The sequence below is a fragment of the Euprymna scolopes genome, chromosome 45 (assembly GCF_053919585.1).
Source record: "Euprymna scolopes isolate OS-2025 chromosome 45, ASM5391958v1, whole genome shotgun sequence".
Lineage (NCBI taxonomy): Eukaryota > Metazoa > Mollusca > Cephalopoda > Sepiida > Sepiolidae > Euprymna > Euprymna scolopes.
In genome coordinates, this window is record NC_136526.1 from 57,209,052 (window position 1) to 57,232,269 (window position 23,218).

At 32.9% G+C, this 23,218-nt stretch overlaps 1 protein-coding gene across 3 annotated transcripts in view; it reads right to left on the reverse strand.

Annotated features, from left to right (window-relative positions):
* Positions 1-23,218, reverse strand: part of LOC145269726 (uncharacterized) — a 59,014-nt gene that overhangs the window by 27,460 nt on the left and 8,336 nt on the right. The window contains exon 2 of one of the 3 annotated variants that reach the window (XM_080125451.1): positions 805-6,901. The exons of the other annotated variants lie outside the window; for them this stretch is intronic. Coding sequence (XP_079981577.1) covers positions 5,880-6,833 — 954 coding nt within the window. The 5' untranslated portion in view covers positions 6,834-6,901 and the 3' untranslated portion in view covers positions 805-5,879. Of the gene's footprint in view, positions 1-804; positions 6,902-23,218 lie in introns of those variants that run through there. 3 annotated transcript variants of the gene reach the window in all.

A 23,218-nucleotide genomic window follows, 5' to 3' on the forward strand; every position in this document is an offset into this window, starting at 1 on the left:
AAAATATGCCAATACTAGCTGGACGGCCAGCATTGCCTGGTCGTACAATACGCTTAAACACAATTTTTTTTATTTATGCAGATTGCATTTATATTATTATAGAATCAATCCTCTATTGAATATTATATATTATGAGGAATAATTTGCCCGGTGGACTTCTTCACAAAAAAAAAAAAAAAAAGAAGAATAATGATAATGTCGTTCATCAAATTCCGTCTGTGTTTGTTTGCAATATTGAATCAGCTGATATTTGGGCTTGACAATGAAAGCTCTGGAAACGTCACTTCTGATTAATATGCAGTTTTAAAATATGAAAATGAAAAAATGATTTGCAGCGATTTTAAATGGTTCCTTCTTCTTTTATCATAAATTGAACTTATTAATAAGAAATAATTAAATAAAATGGTGAGGTACACCCAGGCTTGAACATGTGATCATTCGATCTGTAGTCAAATGCTCTACCACTCAGCTATATCTCCAGATGTCAATAAATACATTTATTAAGAAATCATTTGTTAAGATATTATAATCTCCCTTGCTGGAGTAACGTATAAAAATTCCCCAGTAAAAATTATTTTTTATTTATAAGAAAAAAAAATATTTTTAGGATCGGATTTTTTTCAATTTTAGGATACAAAACATATCTAAGAACACTGCCAGACATATAAATTACCTTTGTGTGAAATTTGCAAAAGATAGACTCAGCCGTTTCAGAACGTATGAAGAAGGAAATCACAAAGTGACTTTTCTAGAAAAGTAAAGATTTAATAATTATGGAAATTGAAAAAAAAACAAAACAAAAAAAAACATGTCAATTTTATTTTCTGTAATTATACCTAAACTGTAAAACAATAATAATAGCAACTAATTTATAGTTTACATGTCTGTAAAACTAATTAAGAAAACAATTATTTTAGAATTTATAATGAGGGATCACTTTTGCATAAATTTAACATAAAAGAATAACCTATATTTTTGTATTCATTGTTATTGTTCCACTTAATTTTTTATTTATTTATTTTTTAATTTGGGTGAAACAGTTAACACATATCCTTACCCCCATTATTGAGCTTTTACCTTTTTAGGCGATTATATAGCCCTGAAAAGGTTGGCTAAAAAAAAAAAAAAAACGTAACAAAAAAGAACGATTCCCAGTACAAAAACAAAACAATCATTTAAGGAGAAAACAGTACAAGAGATAAACAGGAATGTTTATTCTTCTGTCATTTTTTTTATTTATTTTACTCATTACTCAAAGTCTACATATCTCTAAAAGTGAAAGTGTGTGCGTGTGTGTGTGTCTGTATGTGTACATTTCCCTACGCAATAACTCTGTCAATTTTTAGTCTACAGACTCGAAATTTGATATACAGGTTACTGAGATTTGGGAAAATATTTGTGATCGGTTTGCGGCCAGAAATTTGGCTGTTTAGGGGTCAAAGTGCAACGATTTGACCTTTGAGAACTCTACCAAACTCCTCCGACAATTTTGGGTCTAAACACTTGAAATTTTAGATATAAATTCCTTCGACATGGATCTAACTTAATAACTTGATTTGAGCCTAAAATAATAAATGTTAAGGGGTCATAATAGAGGTCAAAGTTAAAAAAAATAGACCTCTTTTTTTTTTTTTGCTAAACATACACCTCCAAACACCCGGGCAACGCCGGGATGAAATGCTAGTATGTATATATTTCTATTATTCTCTTAGTTTTGAAAAAAGAATAGTGTTTATAGTTCTGTTATCTTTTTGTTTATTTTACTCTGAGTCTCTGAGTCTTCATCTCTATATGAGATATTAAAACTGTTCTCTTTTATCTCTTAAACGTTGCATAAAGAAAAACCTAACAAAAAAAAACGATTCCCAGTATAGCCCCCCCCCCATTATTTAGGAATGTTTATTGTTCTGTTGTCTCTTTTTAATTTTACTCTGGTTCTAATACTTGATCTCTCTATGAGATATATTCTATTACTGTCTCTTTTATCTTTTAAACGTTGTTAGCTGTTGTGTGATTTTTAGCATGTGCTATTTTTATTTACTTGTAATTGTAGCAACTTGGCACACCACCTTTTTGATTTAGAGTCTCCTTTAGCTAAAAGAAATCATGACAAAGCCTCTTTTATCTCTTGAAGAAAGAAGTTAATTTTACTTTTATTTATTAATCAAGTAATTAATTTTGCTGCATATTTTTCTTTTATTTTTTTTGCTCTTACTGGATTCCAGGAAAAGAATTCAGTTATAAACGGATTTTTTTTTTCTTACATGGAAGTCACCACTTATCAAGGCCCGGAAGCCACTCGGGGATAAGGGTTATTGCGTGTACAGTAATCAATGGGATAGTATCGTAGTAATCATTAGTATTGGAGATTTGATAGAGTGTTTTTCTTAAGGGGGCGGTTTGTCAGGAATTTGTTTATTTTGGACTTGAAGACATCTAAGTTGTAGTCAGGTGGGAAACAGGCAAGCGAAAGAGAGTCCAACAGTCATGCACTTCTAAGAAAGAAGCTCTGCTCATGGAATCTATGTTTAGATTTAGGCACAGATAAAGAATGGAGAAAATGATTGATATGTCCTTCTCATCCTTGGTGTCGGCCTGTCGGTATGTCAATTTATTTTTACACATTTTTTTTAGCAAGGTCCTCATTGTTAAGGACTTCTTATTTGTTATTAGAATGTTTATTGTTCTGTTATGTTTTTGTTTTTTTACTCTAATCAAAGTTATAGTATATATTTCTTTTATTCTTTTGGTCTTACTGGATTCATAATTATAATATCACTTCCAGAAGCGAGTTTACACCATTACTTAACTCTTCCCACCTGTTTTATAAATGAGTTGAGCTGCCCTTTTTATCCTTTGTGTTGGCCTGCCAGTATGTGGATTTATTTCTACTCACTTTTTTATTAGCCAGCTCCTCATTGTCAATGACTTCTTATTTAGTATTAGAAGCTGTCCTCAATTAATAGAAAGGATCTCCCCATTCACAAACTGAAGAGCATGCTGGATAACCAGAGGAGACAACACACCATGTTTTGAATATTTGGTTAAGATTTATGAAAAGAACCTTCATGTAAGGATTTCTGACAAACTCTTTACTGAGAGACTAAAGACAGTCGAGGTTTAATAAGAATATTTCCTAGGTATGTAGCTGTATAAATTGTATAATCTTAGTGGATGACATATGACTTATTTCCAACTGTTCACATGATTTGCTGCTGCTTTTAATATTCAACTTTTTATAGATCGTCCAGTGGAGATATTAACACACTCCATTGTGTTGCTTTGTATAGTAGCCGTCTCCCAGCAAAATTTTACAGCTGGATATCAGGTGGCTCACAATATTTATTTCTGAGTGGCAGATCTCTTTAGACTATCATCGACACATGATGTCTTCCCACAAACTTTATAAATAGATTTCTCTCTAATGTATGATTTAACAAGCCAACATCACTTGAAGATAGAGAACCATTTTTCGTATAAGTTATTTTCAGTTAACCATACTAAGGAGATCTTATTTGGGCCTGAATACAACATGCTTTTTACATTTGATCAGGCTTTACTTGAAGGGAAAAGTCCGGTCTGCTCTGGTTGTCATCACAAACGTCTGTACTGAAAGAGCTTAGGCACTTGAGGATATTGTCTAGTAGGCATTCACGTTCTCTTCAATATGTTTTCTCATATTCTTTCAAATAAGAAATTGTGACAAAGGCATTATGACTTCTTTGGATGGAGCTATGCAGATATGTCGCATGAAAAAAAAACCCTCAAAACCTTTGAAACCAATTTCTCTCTTGTTTTTATAATTTTCTTCCTTTGAAGATTGTAATGCTGGGTATGTTGCAGCCAAACCAGCTGCCAACATTGACCTGCTTTTTATTGAAACCAATCGAGAGCTCTTTTTAGCATCCTAGCTGTTCCCTTAAGTGCAATTGTCTGGATCTCTTTTGCACTTGGTTCACTAGGAATATTAATAAGGTAGGACTTCAAGTTCTTCTTCATAAGCCCTGTGGCACCTATAATAACTGGTATGATTGATATCTCCCTAAGATTCCAGTTTCTTTTCATATCATACATGAGACCTTGATATTTGGTCTGTTTCTCTCTATCGGCTCTGTTCAGACCTCCATCATTAGACACTCACTTCAACCAAGGTTGCAACTCTCTCTGACTTATTCCATATAACTATGTCAGCATTTTCAAGGTAGGTGGTTGTAGGGATTACATGGTTATAATATATGGTATGTAATTTCCAACTTTTCTTTCAGGTTGATGTTCTTAGGACTTGCTGCACTTCCCTTTTTTTTTTTTCATTTTTCATCTTTTTCTTCTAGGTGGTGGAACATCCAACCAGATGTCTAACATTTACCCCTATTTTAGTGAGTCCAACCAAGAGATCTTTTCAGGATTCTAGTCGTCCCTTTCAGTGCAATCGTTTGTATTTCACTTGCACTTGGTTCACCAGGTATGCTTGCTATGTACTTTTTAAAGTTCTTTTTCATAAGATAGTTGCTCCTATGATGATTAGTATAATTGAAACGTCTTTTAATTTCCAATTTCGCTTCATAACATGCCATATTAAGATAGAAATCTGTGACAACCGTTCACTACATAAATAGAAAAAGGTTTCTCTTTAGTGTGCTTTCTAATACATGCATGATTTCTTGATTGGTATTAGAAGCTGCCCTTAATTGCTATGAATATGCTGGATAGCCTGAGGAGATGGTAGACCATGTTGTTGAATATTTGGTCAGGATTTACTCCTGATGAAAAGTATCCACACGCAAGGATCTCTGACAAAGTTCTTTACTGAGAGACTAAAGACAAACATGTCTAGTACGCATAGTTTCTCTTGTTTTAATTTTCTCATCACTTTGGTTTTGCTGGGGATGGGGCATTCTACTGGATGTCAAACATACCCTCATTAGTTTTAGTTACTCCAACCAAGAGATCTTTTTAAGATTCTAACCGTCTGTTTAAGTGTAATTGTTGCATTTCTCTCGCACTTGGTTCACTGGGTATATTCACCAAATAGTTTTTGAAATTCTTTTTCATTAACCAGATTGCTCGTATAGTGACTGGAATGATCGAGATCTTAAGATTCCAGTTTCTTTATATGTCGTACATAAGCACTTAGTATTTTTTTTTCTCCCTCTCAGCCCTGTTAAGGCCAGCATTATTAGGGACGCTTATTTTAGTTCTGACATGATCAGAAAATGCCTTCCCACAAGCTTTGCAAATTGATTTCTCACCAGTATATGATTTAACATGCCATATTAACAGAGAACTCTGTGTGAATCGCTCGCCACACAAGAAACAGGAAAAAGGTTTCTCTCTGGTGTGTTTGAGGGTGGTGTCTCATAGCTATTCAGTTTTACTCGGTGTGAGTTTGGACATGCTTTATTATGCCACACCGATCAGAAAACGCTTTTCTGCAAACTTGACAACTAAAAAGTTTCTCTCTAGTGTGTTTGAGGATGGTGACTCATAGGTATTCAGTTTTACTCGGTGTGAGTTTGGACACGCTTTATTATGCCACACCGATCAGAAAACGCTTTTCCGCAAACTTTACAACTAAAAGGTTTCTCTCTGGTGTGTTTGAGGGTGGTGTCTCATAGGTATTCAGTTTTACTCGGTGTGAGTTTGGACACGCTTTATTATGCCACACCGATCAGAAAACGCTTTTCCGCAAACTTTACAACTAAAAGGTTTCTCTCTGGTGTGTTTGAGGGTGGTGTCTCATAGGTATTCAGTTTTACTCGGTGTGAGTTTGGACATGCTTTATTATGCCACACCGATCAGAAAACGCTTTTCCGCAAACTTTACAACTAAAAGGTTTCTCTCTGGTGTGTTTGAGGGTGGTGTCTCATAGGTATTCAGTTTTACTCGGTGTGAGTTTGGACATGCTTTATTATGCCAGACCGATCAGAAAATGCTTTTCCGCAAACTTGACAACTAAAAGGTTTCTCTCCTGTATGTGTTCGCATATGTCTTCGCATACTCCCATCGTCACATAATCCCTTTCCGCAAACTTTGCAAATCGATTTCTCCCCAGTGTGTGACTTGACGTGCCATGTTAATAAAGAACTCTGTGAAAATCGTTCGCCGCATACTAAACAGGAAAACGGTTTCTCATTCGTGTGCTTCCTCATATGCACTTTCAAATAAGCTTTATCAAAAACTGCTTTTCCACAAACCTCACAACTGTAAGGTCTCTCTCCACTGTGGAGCAGCATATGTCTTTTTATATTAGTTTTAGAACTAAATTCTTTTCCACACACGTTACAAATAATTTGCTCTTCTTCTAGTTGTATGTGCCGTCTTACCGGCGAACTCTCTTTAGATTCTGACTCACATTGTAAAACAGAATCTGCTGCCTCCTCAGGGTGCATTAACATATGTATCGCCATAGCAGCCTGGTTGACACAACATTTCCCGCAAACCTGACAGATTTTTCCGACACTATGTTTTGTTCGCATATGTACTACCGTATCAGCCTTGGTAAACGTTTCCCCACAAACTGGACAAGGTTTCACGATAGTGTGTTGTTCTTTCACATGTCTTATCATTTTAGAATGGCTGGAGTAAATTTTCCCGCAAATTTGACACGTTTTCGTTTCTAGAGCGTGCGCTGTTTGCACGTGCATGTTCATGTCAGCTTTATCTGAAAATGCTGAGCCACAAATATTACAAGCGAAAGGTTTCTCTCCAGTGTGTGTTCTAGCATGAATTCTTAGTTGGTGTTTATATGTAAATTTTAATCCACACGTCGAACAACCATAAGGATAGACTTTCTGGTCAGCGGGTATAGATTTCTCTGCAGAGTTTGTTTCCATGTTTATTTCTAGATTAGAATTCCTTGTAAACAATTGTAATTTCAATAATTTTCCTCTTTAGCTGTGATCTGTGAAGTAAAAAGAAGTATCAAATTACAATCATATCTGCATAAAAATCAATATGTTTTACATTAAAACAACCAATGATTAAAACTCTACATATGCTATGATTATTATCTATAAAGACAGTGGATACTGTGTAAAAATTGAATAATCAATAATTTCATATGTTATGACTAGAGCTAGGACAACAGCATATTCTTTTCATTGTTTTGATACTTGAATCACTTGTGCACTTGAGCCATAGGAAACCCTTTTTTTTTCTTTTTTACATAGGCATCACCACATTATCAAGGCCCAGAGGCCACTCAAGGATAAGGGTTAAAGAGTGTACAGTAGAAATTGGACAATATAGTATGAAGTAAACCTTTATGCCATACCCTATCAAAGGCTTTAGATATGTCAAGAGCAATTGCCCTAGAAAGATTGCCACCGTCGAGAGATTTGCTAATCCTATGCGATATAACTGTAAGCACATCTGCTGTAAATCTAACAGAACGGAAACCTTTAACAAATATCTTAGTGACCCCTGCTGATTGAATCTTCTTTATGCTCTACAGACCCTCAAACAAACCGTTCGTATTTTTGAAATACAAAGCCAACCCTCTTTTTTCCTTAGTAGGAAAAGAAGCATATTCTTAACACTCAAAGAAGGTCGCAGCGACCAAAACGTTGTGCTAATAACACCGAAGATGAGAATAATAACAGAAGCAAATCTTTTTAAGTTACAAACAGGAATAGTTAATATTATTTCAACTTTCAATAGAATAAAAAGATAATTATTACAAAACAAAAGATGGTTATTAAAATAAACACAACAACAATTGTATAAGAATTAAAAAAGCAGTATTAAATAGATCGTTTTAATTAAGAAAGGAATATTTCATAACATTACAACTTGCAGTAAACTTTACAAGTTTAACATATTCCACATTAAAACATTATAAATTAAAAGGTTTCATATGTAATTATGAGTATTATCTATAATATAAATCTCACCTGTCTGTTTAAATGTATGTATGTTTGTATGTCTGCCTAAAACTTTCGACAGGTCCTGGATATGACCTTAAACTATATCCAGTGGTAAGGCTACAGCTTGCGAGCTTTGGGGAGTGTGGAGATACCCTTTAATTGCCATTGCTCCCAGGTCCACTCTGATCCGGAGTGGTAGTACCTGTTAGGGTCCCAACTATGGGTTAAATAGAAACCGACTTGAAAACAAGAAATATATTCTATTAAAAAATTTTTCTTCAAAATCTTTGGATTCGGCATTAAATAACCTGAAAAGGGTTGATATGCCGTAAAACAAAAGCAACCAACCAACACTTTCGACAGAGGCGACAGATTTTCATGAGATCATTTTGAAGCTCAGCGTCTCGGACAAATATCGAAAAATTGGCCAAAAAAATTAATTCCTTCACCTCCAACTGAGCAGTTTTCTACAAAGGGATCGATTTTTTGCAAGCTATTTTTGCAAGTCATCGTATCGATTGTATCGACTTTGCTTAATTTTAATATTCTGAACATTATTGAGTAAGGGTAACATATCAAGTTTTCTTTCACTTTCTTTTCCGCCTTTGCATCACGAGTTTGAGCCTGCCTACCTACTAGCACTTTTTTTTCTCAACTCACACCTCCAAACACCCAGGCAATGCCGGGCACCCATCTGTATATATAAAAGCGAAAATGTATGTATGTATGTACGCTTTCCCCGATGTCCACAAAAGGCTTCTTTCAGAGAAGCGCTTGCTCGCTTTGCAACTTCTTAAAACTGTTTATATCATCCATAAATTGTAATATCTCAGAGTTACCCACGGACCTCGCCTATTTAATTTTATTCACTTTCAAACGTTAATTATTCCACATTTCCCGCATCGGCACGCGTTACATTTGCTTTTCGGTATAAACAAAAGCGAATCTTGACTCTAATCACAGGCCCAGAGCCAGTTTGTTCAATGTCGACTTCGTCATATCAGACGGGCGAGGGGGTTTTTCACTTGACCTCATTAAAAACTGTCCTGCACAAAATCGCTGTCACGTCAATCAAAAACGAGCACCTGTTTGTTTGCTTTTTCACGCTTTACTGCGCGTCGTAAAAGCTTCCTTTTTTTTTTCAAACCCACCTCTTTTTTTTCACACACACCGAAAAACACCCGGGCAATGCCGGGTGCCCCTCGCTAGTGCTAGTATAAATAAAGACACTTAAGGTTGTATGAGTGAAGACTTAATATTAAGCAGATCTTTTTACCATTGATAGACAACAATAAGATTATTTTTTAATGATTTCATTTTTTGTTTTTTTAACATTATCAAGCATCTGTCCCAGATACATTTTCTTTGGTTATTCATTCTGCTTTGAAGTTTAAACCTTAAAATTTATTTTTTTAATTAATGATAATAATAGTAAAAAAACAAGTTGTTGCTTGAATGAGAGTATTTTTTTACAAGAGTACCCAGTGTTGTATAAACACCCCCATCCTCCCCATGCTAAGAACTGCTTTTGAGGTTGAGCATATTTATTCCAAAAGCTGTTCTTTACATGGGGAGGTTGAGGGTGTTTATTTCTGAAAACTTTTCTTAACATGGGGAGGTTGAAGGTGTTTATTTCCGAAAAAAGTTCATAACATGGACAGGTTGGATGTGTATATTTCTGAAAGCCATTCTTAGCATGGGGGAGGTTGGGTGTGTTTATTTCCGAAAGTCGATTTTAATATTGGGAGGTTGGGTTTGTTTATTTCCGACAACCGTTCTTAACATGGGGAGGTTGAGGATGTTTATTTCCAAAAGCCGTTCTTAACATGGGGAGGTTGGGTGTTTATACTACCCTGGGAACTGTTGTAAAGAAATACCAAAATGAGCTATCAATTTTTTGGTAGTTTTTTTTATTTATGTTCACCTTTAAAATGATGACTTTTATAGGTTTTAAGGTATGCTGAAAATTTTATAGGTTTTAAGGTATGCTGAAAATAGTCAAAAATTTACTTCCGACTCAAGAATAGACTGGATGCTCTGAGATAGGGCCAGTATAAAGGATTGCGAAATGATCGTTATTTCATGACCCCCCAACTCGGGAGTCACTTAACACCTAAATGATGACAGATGATGCGTCGACTCTGTAGTAATTTGCTGAACAAGCTCAGTAAGAAACTGACAATATCCGCATCCCTCAGAGGTCCCGTTCACAACTCTCATTATCACGCCCAGATGCGGTATGGTGCATGTAAGTCGGCAACCAACTAGTAACAAATGAAATGCTCATCGAGGCACTGCTAGCACCCCACCACATCACATAACATGAATAGGCGCAATGTAAGAAGCTAAAAGGCAGACAGGGAACTCCGCAGAACACAGATGATGTCAACAGCCCTCAGAACTCTATGAAATGAAATGGTGTCCACCAATGACGAACTAACCTAATATAATTAATATTATTAAAAATATTCAACCAATTATAAATACTTAATTATTACTAGTTTTAACAAAAACCTCTCTTAGAAACTTTTATCGTAATTGTCAACAAATAAGGTTCAATCCTGATGATATATTAATATTTTATAAAAAAAAAATCGCTCCAGACAATGCATGAAATGACTTGGCGTAATGAACTAATAAGAACGATTGATAATTCTTGCAGAAAAAAGATGTCTATGAAAATAAAGACAGCACAAACATGACCAGTTTTAATAAAGTAGCCCAAGGCACGTTCAACATATATCCAAGAGCCAGCGCCTCCCACCACTCCTCCCAGTACATATATGCTCATCACACCGTATAGATGTCAAATGGCAGAGTTGAAGACACCTTAGAGTAGAACCAATCTCCTCGGATCTCTAACCCCCCACTTTGACATTGGCACTTCCCTTATTTTTTCAACAAAACCAATATCACATTAAAACTTGAGGCAGACAAAGTTTTCTAGATATTAAGACATTTTTCTAATGCATTACTTAATAAATGTCGTTGGTGTTCGCCATTCTTAACATGAGGAGGATGGAGTGTTTTGTAACATGCATGTGCATTTGAACTTGCCGTTGGTGAAAAGCACGGCCACCAAAAGGATTACCAGGGAGGATAAATGTCTTAATATCCAGAAAACTACTTGTCTGTGCAAATTTAAATGTAATATTCGTTTTCAGCATACATGAAAACGTGTAAAAGTCATCATTTTGATTATATAGTAGAGTTGGCACCTATTACATGTAGCCGCCTTTAGCCTCCATCACCGTGAATGTTAAGGTGAAAAGAAAGTAAAAAAAATACGAATTTCTCTACTAATTTAAAAAAAAAAAAATACAATTAGAAAAAAAGATAAAACTTCTTTCGTTTTGCAGGTGACAGCTCCGGACAAAACATTTGTCAACATTGGGGGACTAATCTTGTATTTAACTAAGAAATTAATCTAAATAGGTGTTGTTTATTTCTCTTTTCTTTACTGCAAGAACTTAGACACCAGAGTCGAAAAGTGGGATTGTGAAGTCAGTGCCCCCGATGAGGGGCAAAACATGCCTGAGCAGCCCCGTCAACATTCTGTTGAGGGCGTCTCAGGCGGTTAGCAATACATTCACAAAGGGAGAAGGCAAGACTTGGGAGGATGGACCTTCTAGAACTGCACAGAACTAAACTCCCTCCACAAAATCACCAGGAACCAGATCATTACAAGAATCGTCTAATCTGCTGATTGGGATAAGGGATAAAATTCCCTTGCCATGTAATTGAAATAAATATTTATTCAAATTTCTGGAAAAATAAAAAATTGGCCCAATTAATTATGGTAATATCACTAAATCTAGTTTTAAGGTGATTGCAAGAAAATAAAATCTGTGTAGGAATTTAAAAAATGTTTTATATGTTAAATATTATTACATGAGAAGTCAATTTCGAGTTATATATATATACTTTCTCAAAGTGTGGCTTCAGATTTTATTTTTGCTTCAAGTTTTCAATTTTTGCTGGATTCGCTTTTTTGATAAACAAATTCAAGGCTGTTAGGTTCCATATGAAACAGCGGTGCTTATTCAGATTGGCGCTTATAACGATAAACACAAATAAAAAACTTTTATCATGTACTTACTTGTCATGGAATGAAGATTTTATATTCCAAAAATCACAAAAAATGATCAAGTATTGTTTTTATTTACAAGAAATAAATTTGCCGTTTTTTACAAGTGAGCGGCCATGTTTATCAAATTACATGATTTTTGGAATTTTTCATATTTGTCCCGTGACTAATACATACATCATACAAGCATTTCTGTATTTTTTCATTTTTAAATGCTGCCATAACTGTCAACCTGAATAAGCACGAAAGTGTCCAGAAGACGTCCATGTTAGTATTTAAAACAATGTTTACATATTTAAATCTACCTCTGCGTTCCATATTTAAAAAGAATGTGTCCTCTATAGTATCATACCTGACAGAATGGTTAATTGTAGGTATAGACCGTTTCAAACCCTCGAAAAAGTTCCAGCAAAAGCCTAACAGCAAGCCATGGTTCTCACCAGAATGTGCTGCTACCACTGCACACAGAAATCACTTTTTCCACTGCTTCTAATGTAATAGATGTATGGAAACTAAAGCCGCTTTCAGGAGTGCCAGCAACCATTGTAAGAAAGTAATAAAGAACGCAAGAGAGCAGTATGCTCAGTCTGTCAAGTCCAAAGTAACTGAGCAGTGGCTTGGTTCCCAACAGTTTTGGCAAATAGCAAACAGAATCCTGAACAGAAGCGTGTGCTCTATCCCAACTATCATCAATGGACCTGAGGTAACCTCGTCAGCATCAGACAAAACCAAACTCTTTGCCAATAACTTTGCAGCTAATGCTACCTTTTGCAACCAAGGCTGCCAACCCCCAATATTTCCTCCTGTATCATATAACACACTATGGGATATACAAATATCTATACCAGATGTTGCCAAGCTAATCAAAAACCTTGATTCCAGTAAAACAACTGGTATTCCAATTATAGTACTCAAAAAACTTCAACCTGAACTAGCGCCCATACTTACAAAACTGTTTAAACGTTGTCTTAAGAAGAAGGGCTTCCCATCACCCTGGAAAATCTCATCAGTATGCCCTGTATTTAAGAATTCAGGTGATCGCTCACACACCCCTCTCAGTACAAGCTAATAAGTCTCCTGTGCATCATGAGTAAGTTGCTGGAATATGTGTTAAAAAGAGAAGTAATCAACCATCTCAGCAAAAATAACCTTCTTAGTGACACACAATATGGTTTCTGTTCTGCTAGATCTGCAGCAGATGTGCTTACAGTTATATCTCATAGAATTAGCGAATCTCTCGACAGAGGCAAACTTTCTAGGGCAACTGCTCTTGACATATCAAAGGCCTTTGATAGGGTATGGCATAAAGGCTTACTTCACAAGATATCCAGCTATGGTATAGCTGGAAATGTCTTCTTAATTATTAAATCATTTCTCTCTGATAGGTTCCTAAGAGTAGTAGTTGATGGGCAAAAATCAGAGCTCACAGTATTAATGCTGGAGTCCCTCAGGGGTCCATCCTAGGCCCAATGCTTTTCCTGATCTACATTAATGATCTTCCAAATCACATCCTTACATCATTCATAGACATTTTTGCTCATGACACTACTATCTATGGTAGCACATCTAAGACAGTAAATGACCAAGTTCTCTCTGATTCTCTCTCCTCTGATCTTGAGCATGTGGTACAATGGGGAAAGGAGTGGCTGGTTACTTTTAATGCATCTAAAACCAAGCTTCTATCTTTACATCATCAACGTTCTGATCCCCATCTGGCATTAATTAAAATGAATGGCTCTCGTCTTCAGGAGGCCTCAAGTTTTGACAAGCTTCTGGGCTTGACCTTTACTCCTGATCTTAAATGGAACATGTACATCAAATCTGTTGCCAAGGCCGTTGGAAAAATTGTGGGATCCTTCTATCGATCCAGTAGATATCTCAATGCTGATACAATTCTCTATCTATATAAGAGCCAGGTACATCCAAGGATGGAATACTGTTGCCACATCTGGGTAGGAGCTGCTAGAAAGGACTTGCCTAAAAATCAGGAAATTAACCAATTTTCATAAAATTTTCAGTATTTATCAAATAATGATCGCGCAATATAATGAACTAATTATTTTTATTTAAATCTTAGTGGAAATGTATTTTTTGTTTAAACAAAAAATATCTTTACTAAAGTTATGGTTTTCAGTAGTAAATAAAAATATGCAAGAATTTATTTTTGTTTTTTTATATAAATAAAGGATTGTAATTTGTAACACTAAAAATAAAATAATTTTTATAGGAACATTGCGAAAAAAAAAAAAAATCTAAATTCCGTATTAATAAATTCGGTATAACTCAAAGAAAAATGAATTTCTCGGACTACCGATATTACCATTGAATTACGCATTGTTTATTTAATATTTTCACACACAAAAAAATTATAATAACAAAAATATTTCTATTTTTTCTTTTATATTACAGATTTCGCATAATTTTTTTGCTCGCAAGAATGTGAAACTTTCGGCGTAACATAATTTTTTATATAATTTTTATACGCAAGATTTTAATAATTTCCTTGCTCGCAAGAATGTGAAAACTTTGGCATAAAATAATTTTTATATAATATTGGCCAATAATAATAAAAAAAAATTTAAAAACAGAAACATAGAAAAATAATTTAATTTAAAAAATGGTAAAACTTATACAAACATTTACAATGAAAATGTACGGATGCCCGTCTGGGGAAAAAAGAAAGAAACCCAGCCAGCACCCCTCCTTCCTTTTAATTACATGACGTCATTCTCAGACAGCTTTTCGACTGTCTCATATTTTGGACCTCCGTATATTCCGTATTTCCAAAAGTATGGTTTGTTGTGTTTTTGTGAATGGCAAAAATATTCGCTTTTGAGCCTAATTCAGCTATTTTTTGTGCCAACAAGGTGTTGTTTTTTTTTTTATTTAATTCAATATCTTAGCATTTTACTTTACTGATTATCTTTGAAATAGACCTAGAAAACTAATATTTATCTCTAAAAGGATTTTTATAATGAATTTATTTGACTTCAAAATTTAGCTGAATTGGTTAGTTCGCCGTGAAAACATTTTTCATAACTTTTTTTGCTTTTTTTCACGTGTACAAATATTTTTATTCTTTGGGAAATTAAGTTTAGTCCTTAATCTTTCAAATACAATCAAAAAGAAAAGTAGTCGGAAACGTACAAAAACAATTATGATAAATCGGCTTTAAAAACTAGGTCCCCCTATCCTTATTCGTTTATTTTTTACCCGTACCTAGAAATAATATTTAACATAAGGTGGGGTTGTTTTACTATACACATAGATTCGAGAAAGTAGTTAAAAAAACAACAAAAAAAACAAAGAAACAAATATATAACAAATAAATGTTATCAAAGGCAAGATAAATTACTTTTCTACCTAACAGGATAGTTTTTGTGTGTTTTTATTTAATGTAACATGTTCATTCAGCTCGAAAAACATACAGTGTTTACCGATGTATTGGGAAACTTAAAATGGCGCCGAACTCTCTGTTGAACACGGTGAGTTTGGGAAAATGAATTAAAAATTTAAAAAATTTAAAAAATGCTGTTAGAAACAAGCTCAATATATGTTACCGTGACAAAGGCTGACATATATTCGGTGGGGTTTTTACAGTATTTTGTATATATTTTTTTTTATTTATAACTCCTTTTTCCAAACTTACCATGTCAAAGAGAGAGTCGAGTGCCATTTTTCATTTTCCAATACATCGGTAAAAGCTATATGATTTTTGAGCTGAATAAACATGTTACATTGAATAAAAACACAAAAAAATTATCCGGTTAGGTAGAAAAGTAACTTATCTTGCCTTTGATAACATTTATTTTTTATATATTTGTTTTCTGACAACTTTTTCGAATCTTTCTGTATAGTACCTATTTACTATGCCTCCCCACGGGACAGAGTTAGACACCAGGGTCGGTTTTTAACGTGGAGAAAAGGCACAAAAATAAAAATTGTCTCAGTCGTGAAGGACTGATCCTCCACCGAAAGAGAACAAGAAATGGAAGTGCAGCTGCAGCATCTGAAGAACAGATACTACACTTTGATCTTGTTTATATATTTTATTGCTTTTAAAATTTTGTAAATACAATTAAGTAAAAAAAACAAAAGATTAAAGGCCAACCTCCGTAATGTTTACGCAATTTTTTTTTTCTCGAAATCAACTCAATAAATAAATTTAGTGACATTGCCTAGCTTACAATAACAAACTAATTTATGTAAAATAACAAATGAAATGCAATGTTAGGCAAATAAATTTAAGTAACTCACAATTTTATGCGATTGCAAATTCAAATGTGACGACGTTAGGGAAATAGAAATTTAAAATGGCGCCCGGAAAAGCAGGTTCGTAGAAAAGTTCGCAGTGTTGCCCATAATGATTAATGATTAATGGCAATGTTGCCAATTTAGCGATTTTCCCACTAGATCTGGAGATTTCGTTCGCAATCTAGCGGCTAAAATTTAGATCTAGCGACTAGCGGTTTTTCCTAGAAAATCTGGAGATTTTTTGACACCCACACCCTCGCGATTTAAGATTAAAAAAATAAAATAAATAAATAAAGAAAAGCATTTGTCAATACTTTAAAACATAAACTAAATTCATTCAGCTATGTAGAAAAGTAGCATTTATTGCCTTTGGTAACAATTATTTAGTGACTATTTTTTTTTCACCATTTTTTCGGTTAACCATTTTTAAAACTCATTATAAAATCGATTTTTACAAGTATATTTTATTGGGGAGGAGGGGCTTTCTAGTAAGTGTATCAGAATTTGGGCGGAATTTTTGACACCCCTAACAGAAAACTGCGAGTTAAATATAAAAAAAATTCGTAATTTTTCTTTTTAATGTGGGTTGTTTATTTTCTTTATGGAATATACTTCCAAAATAAACTAATAAAGTTGTTTAAAAAATAATATTTCTATTATTTTTTATTTAAAAAAAACAGTGTTTACAAAATGCCTGCATGCATTCAGGCAGCCATTTTTTTTTTTACGTAATGAAATCAATTAAATTTCACGAGTTAAATATTTTTCAATTTTTAAACTTTAAAAATCTATCAAAATTTTTCTATTGATTCTATTTTTACGAAATTTTCAGGGTCAATGTGAAATTTTATGCTCTTTCCAATAAACCAAATTTAATATTTTAGACAAACGTTTTTAATTAAATTCACCCCCCCCATTTTGAAATGTCTATTCAAATTTAAATGAATATTTTATGTACCAAAGTTTTATATATCACAAATTATCAATGGATAAAATATTCAAATTTAAAACAATAAAAAAGTTTTTTGCAAATTAACCTGTAAAGTCCAAAGTGTAAATCCTTTTTTTCTTTCGAAAACCACGTTGTTTTTTTTGTTTTTTTTTTAAGTGGAAGCTTATTTTATGTTGAGAATTTTCCACTCAATATTGGATGCTGAGGACATTGTTTTCTATTTAATTCATTGTTTTCTTTTCTTCGATATTTAAAAAAAAAATCACTCGACGAAAAAGAATTAAAATATATTAAATCAAAAATTCATGTATTTCTTTAAGATATTAAAAAAAAAAAAATTGAATTTTGGTCGAGCTATTAATCTGTAATTGGTCAAAATCCATGAATGAAATGTTCACAGTTTTCAAGTATGATTTCACATAATGATTTGAAATGAAATATGTTAAAAATACAAAATGGAGATAAGGTTGGATGGCATAAATATGCCATCAAGCCTTATCTCCATTTTGTATTTATAACGGGACAAGCTAAACTGATTAGCAATCTTTTACATCGGTCGACCGTCGCAAACGCACATACTTATCAGTTGTATTGAATTTCATTTTCTGCTTTTCTTTTTGCAATTATTACAATTTTTATATATCATTATTTTCATTTATTATATTTTAACTCCTGTCACCACGACGACGCAACTGTTTCATTTTTTTTTTATATTGAATCCTTTAACTTCAGCACCTACTTCGACTAGCCGGGACTCGGACTTACTTATCTTTAAATAATTCTACTGAAATGGTTTCAGTGTTTTTAGTTTCCATAACTGATGAGAAAGTTGTACTTTAATTTTATTTTGAATTTTTAGGTTTGTATTACTGTACACATAGATTCGAAAAAGTTGTCAAAAAACGAATATATAACAAATAAATGTTATCAAAGGCAAGATAAGTTACTTTTCTATCTGACTGGATAATTTTTTAATGTTTTTATTTAATGCAACATGTTTATTCAGCTTGAAAAACATAGTGTTTACTGATGTAAAATTTAAAATGGCGCCCGAGGTCAACTCTCTTTCACACAGTAAGTTTCAGAAAAGGAGTTAAAAATAAAAAATATTCAACATACTGTTAAAAACCCACCACATGGTAACATATATGGAGCGAGTTTCTTACAGTATTTTGTCTACTTTATTATTTTTAACTCCTTTTCCCAAACTTACCACGTGAAAAAGAGTCAGGCGCCATTTTGAATTTTCCAATACATCGGTAAACACTGTATGTTTTTCGAGCTGAATAAACATGTTACATTAAATAAAAATACTAAAAAAATTATCCAGTTACGTAGATAAGTAATTTATCTTGCCTTTGATAACATTTATTTGTTATATATTTGTTTTTTGACAACTTCTTCGAATTTATGTGTACAGTAATACAAACTGTTTCGCTCAAAGTCTTCTTTCTCCAGCACCACTACCACCAGTAACCCAAGCAGCAGTACCAGCACCATGAGCACAATAAAAACCACTGCTTCCCCAACAGTACTGACGTGCAGAAGTTCAAGTGTAACATGAACCGACATCTTGCTGCCCAAATCCCTACATAGTACCCCAGTAGTTGTTGCCCCCTACACCAAAGTGGCAATTTGCCTTGTTTGGGGTGAAAATGTAATAAAAAAAATTAAAAAAAAAAACCTTGCTATACATCAACGCAGACCAATTTCCAAAAAACAGTCCCCCCCCAAAAAATTCCAAATATCTTTTGAGAATTCTTTTTTATATATGCAAGATGCATAATGTGGCAACAAAAAATTTGCCACATTTGGTAAATTCAATTTGTAAATTTTTAAATGAAAAATGTAAAATTTATTCAGCATCTACAGTATTTAAGATGCCAGCAGAGTTAGGTTTTATTGCAGACTATATGACTGTGGATAAAATCCTTAACTCTGCTGCATGTATTTTGATTTTTGACATCACCACCAAGGATGGCGAACATATTAAGAATGCTATGATAACAACGCCTGAGTCAACCCATGTCATAGCCGTCCAGAGTGTACCTAGTGGTTATGCAAAGGACTAAGCAAATCACATCAATGACTGCATTAGTAAATTGGCTCAGGTACACTCTAAAATTTTTGGTGAACCTGCAATTAGCATAAAAATAAAATAATTGAAAAAATTGGCTCGTGTTTGACAGACAGAGCTGCTGTCAATCATCGTACTGTAGAGATATTGGAATTGCAATGGGAAAAGCAATTAATAGAGCTCAATTGCAATTGAAAGCAATTACGAAGGAGGCGTGTCTGCAATTGAAGCATTTTGAGGATGTTAGTGTTAGTAAGTTAGTCCTTAGTGGCAAGGATTGTATAGGGCATCAGATAATTATGAAAATGTCTTCTCTTAGATATAATAATACTTTAGGTTTAATTAAAGAGTTTAAAGATTTCTTAGGAAGTAAATTTTCAACTAAGGTAATTCCTAGATATAGAGGTAATAGAATTAATATAATTTTTCATTTAACTTTGGTTTACTTTACACATAGAAGAATTTTTAGAATTTTTAAGGAGATTTAGGAATACTAAATCTTTGTGCAAATATTTAGAAGCTGCCTTTGGGAATGAAGTAACATATTTAGAGTTACAGGTTTTAGGTGTTATAGGTAAGCTTCTTTCAGGTCCTTGGATGAAAACTTTTTACACATCCCTGAAAGATCAGTATACAGTCACAGATGGGATCCGGATAGTGGAAGGTGTAGTTGATAAGTTAAAGATTTTAGTTGAAGATCCCATAAAAGTGTTGGAAAGCACTTTTGATTTTTTGGGGAATCCAATTGACTTGAGGACTTAGGTAAATTGATGAGCGTCCTCCTTCCCAATATTGTGACTTGCTTACATCAATGATGAAAAAGTCTTTAAAAGCTATCATCGGTGTCATCCAAAGGCAGTATACATTTAGTTTTGCTAGGATAGATAAATTAAGAGAGAATTTTCTGACCTCAGCTAGGTTACACACTATGGAAGCAGAAAGTGTCTTTGGTGAGTATAGTGGTAGGAAACAGTCCTCATCTACTTTAGATACTTTTACAATAAACAATCTCATCAAAGCAAATAGAAATACGGTTTTAGATGTCCTCCATGGTGAAAAAATAGATGTAGAATTTCGGGATAAGTTAATAAGTTTAGCAATTAAACAGAGCACACAAGACCATAAAGTAAATATGCAATATAAAAAAAAACATTAAATAAAACTGTTAAGAGAAGAATTTCAGATAAACATAGAAAACAATTAGAATTAAAAAACCTAGAAAGAAATCATCCATCTCTTCTAAATAACCTATTGATAGAGAAGTTCACAGATCATGTAGAAATTAGGGATATTATGTTAGGCAGTATCATAGGTAGGAGTATTTTACATATCTAGAGGATAATAATGTAGATCAAGAATTCAACGGTCTAGTAATTAGTTTTGAAAATAACAAGTATATTGAAGAATATGATAAGGAAGATGAAGTAATTGAAGACGTGGTATTAACTAAATATGAATTAGCAGCAGACTATAAAAATAACGATTTAATTTTTATCTAAATTTTTTTTTTACATCCTTGACATTTTCTTTTGCATAATTACAAAAATAAATTTAGTTTTAGTTATAGTCTTGGTTTTAGTAAAAAATCTTAGTCTTAGTAAAATTTAAAGTAATTGCTTTTTCCATTGTTTAATTCACGTATATAACTGTTAATGTTGATTGTACTTATTTTCTTGTTTTAAAATTATACTTTCATCCAAATTTTAAAATTATTAAAAGAAAATTTTAATTATTTTCCTGTTCAAAAAAAAAAAAAAACACACTGAAAACTTTTTCTCCTAGATTTTTAATATGTCCAAGAAAATTTATATTTTCTTATTTTGTTGTTTCACAAAAATTTATTTAAAACCTTTTATTCCAAATTCAACATGTCCGGTGGAAAAAATTCACCCAGAATTTACAATCAGTACAAGAAAATTTAAATTAATTTCTTTTTAAAAACAAAACACACTGAACACTTTTTCTCCTGTAATTTAAATCTGTTCAAGAAAATTTAGATTTTCTTATTTTGTTTAACAAAAAATTATTTTATTTTATTCCGAGTTCAAACTGTCTGCTGGAAAATTTTATTTAGTTTATTGTTTAAAAATAATTATTGAAAACTTTCTATCCTGGTTTTTAAATCTGCCCAAGAAAATTTAGAGTTTCTTATTTCATTGCGTAAAACTTTTTATTTAAACCCTTTTATTCCGAATTTACAATGTCTGCTGCAAAAGTTCAATTATTTTGTCACAAAAAAAATATTGAAAACTGTTTATTTTGGAATGTAAATCTTTCCAAGAAAATTTAGATTTTCTTATTTCATTGTGTAAAAAAAAATTTAAAACATTTTAATCCGAATTCAAATCGTCTGCTGGAAAATTTTATTTAGTTTATTGTTTAAAAATAATTATGTTATTCGTTTAGTGTATATTTATAACTGTATATATAACATTTATTGTGTATATATAACATTTATAACTGTATATATAACATTTATTGTGTATATATAACATTTATAACTGTATATATAACATTTATAACTGTATATATAACATTTATTGTGTATATATAACATTTATAACTGTGTATATATAACATTTATAACTGTGTATATATAACATTTATAACTGTATATATAACATTTATAACTGTATATATCATATTTATTGTCTAGTGTTCTCTATTGCATCTTTATGTTGGTGTGTGTACATATATTAACACTTTATTGACATGGTTTAAACAAGAGGCAAACATCATTGTCAGTGGGAACACGATTAAAGGCACATACCTCCAATGGTTTTTTCATGTGTCCTGAGATCAAAAGTGCTTTTCCCCGAGAAGTGAAAACGCCAAAACCAGAATTATATATGAATATTTCATTTATTTCAACTAAGTTCATTTTAAGAGTTGGCATGCTTTTTGTATGACTTTACATCTTGCTAAGTTTCCCCCTTCCAACTTCCATGGACGCCCAAAACTCCAGAGCACAAGATCCCCAGTCCATTTGCAAACGCATTCCATGTTGAACTCTTCTCTCTCATAACTAAATTCTACATGTCTCAAATCTGTCTTTTTCATGATGTCATCATCCACATAAACAAAGATTCTTGTCTGTTTTTTTGTCACATATCTTTGTTTATTATTATAATTAGATTAAATATCATCAAGTGAACATTCCTGAGAACTATTGAATGAAAATATTTCAACTTAACTTTTTGTGTCAAAAACATTTTTCTATCTTAACAATTACAATCATAATAATTGACTACTGGTGGGCCCTGTGGAAATTCCACAGTGGACTCTTTCATATGTAATATATTGATGTTGGCATTCTATAGATATTCAGCATAAATGGAGACGCTCTGATATTGTTGTAGCTATTTTGTTAAAACTGCGAAAGTATTTATCCAAGCTAGCAGAGACACCCCGCATAGCCAGGTCGTAAAATACACTTAAATATGACATTTTAATTCTTACAGATTTCGTATATATTATTATAGAGTTAATGCTCTATCGATTTTTTTGATGGGCAGCAATGGTACTTGGTTTCATTCAACCAAAATGATTGGATCAACATTGGAAAGTTTGCCGACTCCCAGTTAAGAGCCAATACATATAGAATCCAGAGAGGTGACTACTGCTAGGGTTCCTATCAGGTTACATCCTAAGGATTAATTCTGGACATCCAAACAACAGCTATGAGGATTATAGTTTTGCACACTAAGCCTGCCATTCTAGAAAAAATAGCAGCAAGAGCCAAAACAATTACCATTAACCATTCAACCTTCTATTATGATTGAGGGAAATGTTCCAAATTGTTGTAGTATTAGCACTCCCAGGCATCATCAAGTTACCTTAGCGATTATTATTTTATCGAGATGTAGATGTTATGAAATAGGAAACATTCAGAGAAAATGTTTTGATAACAAAAAGGAATTTGAGATCATTGAAGGTAGGCCAGTTAGAAAAATAAATAAACAAAACTTGATTAAGAAAAACAA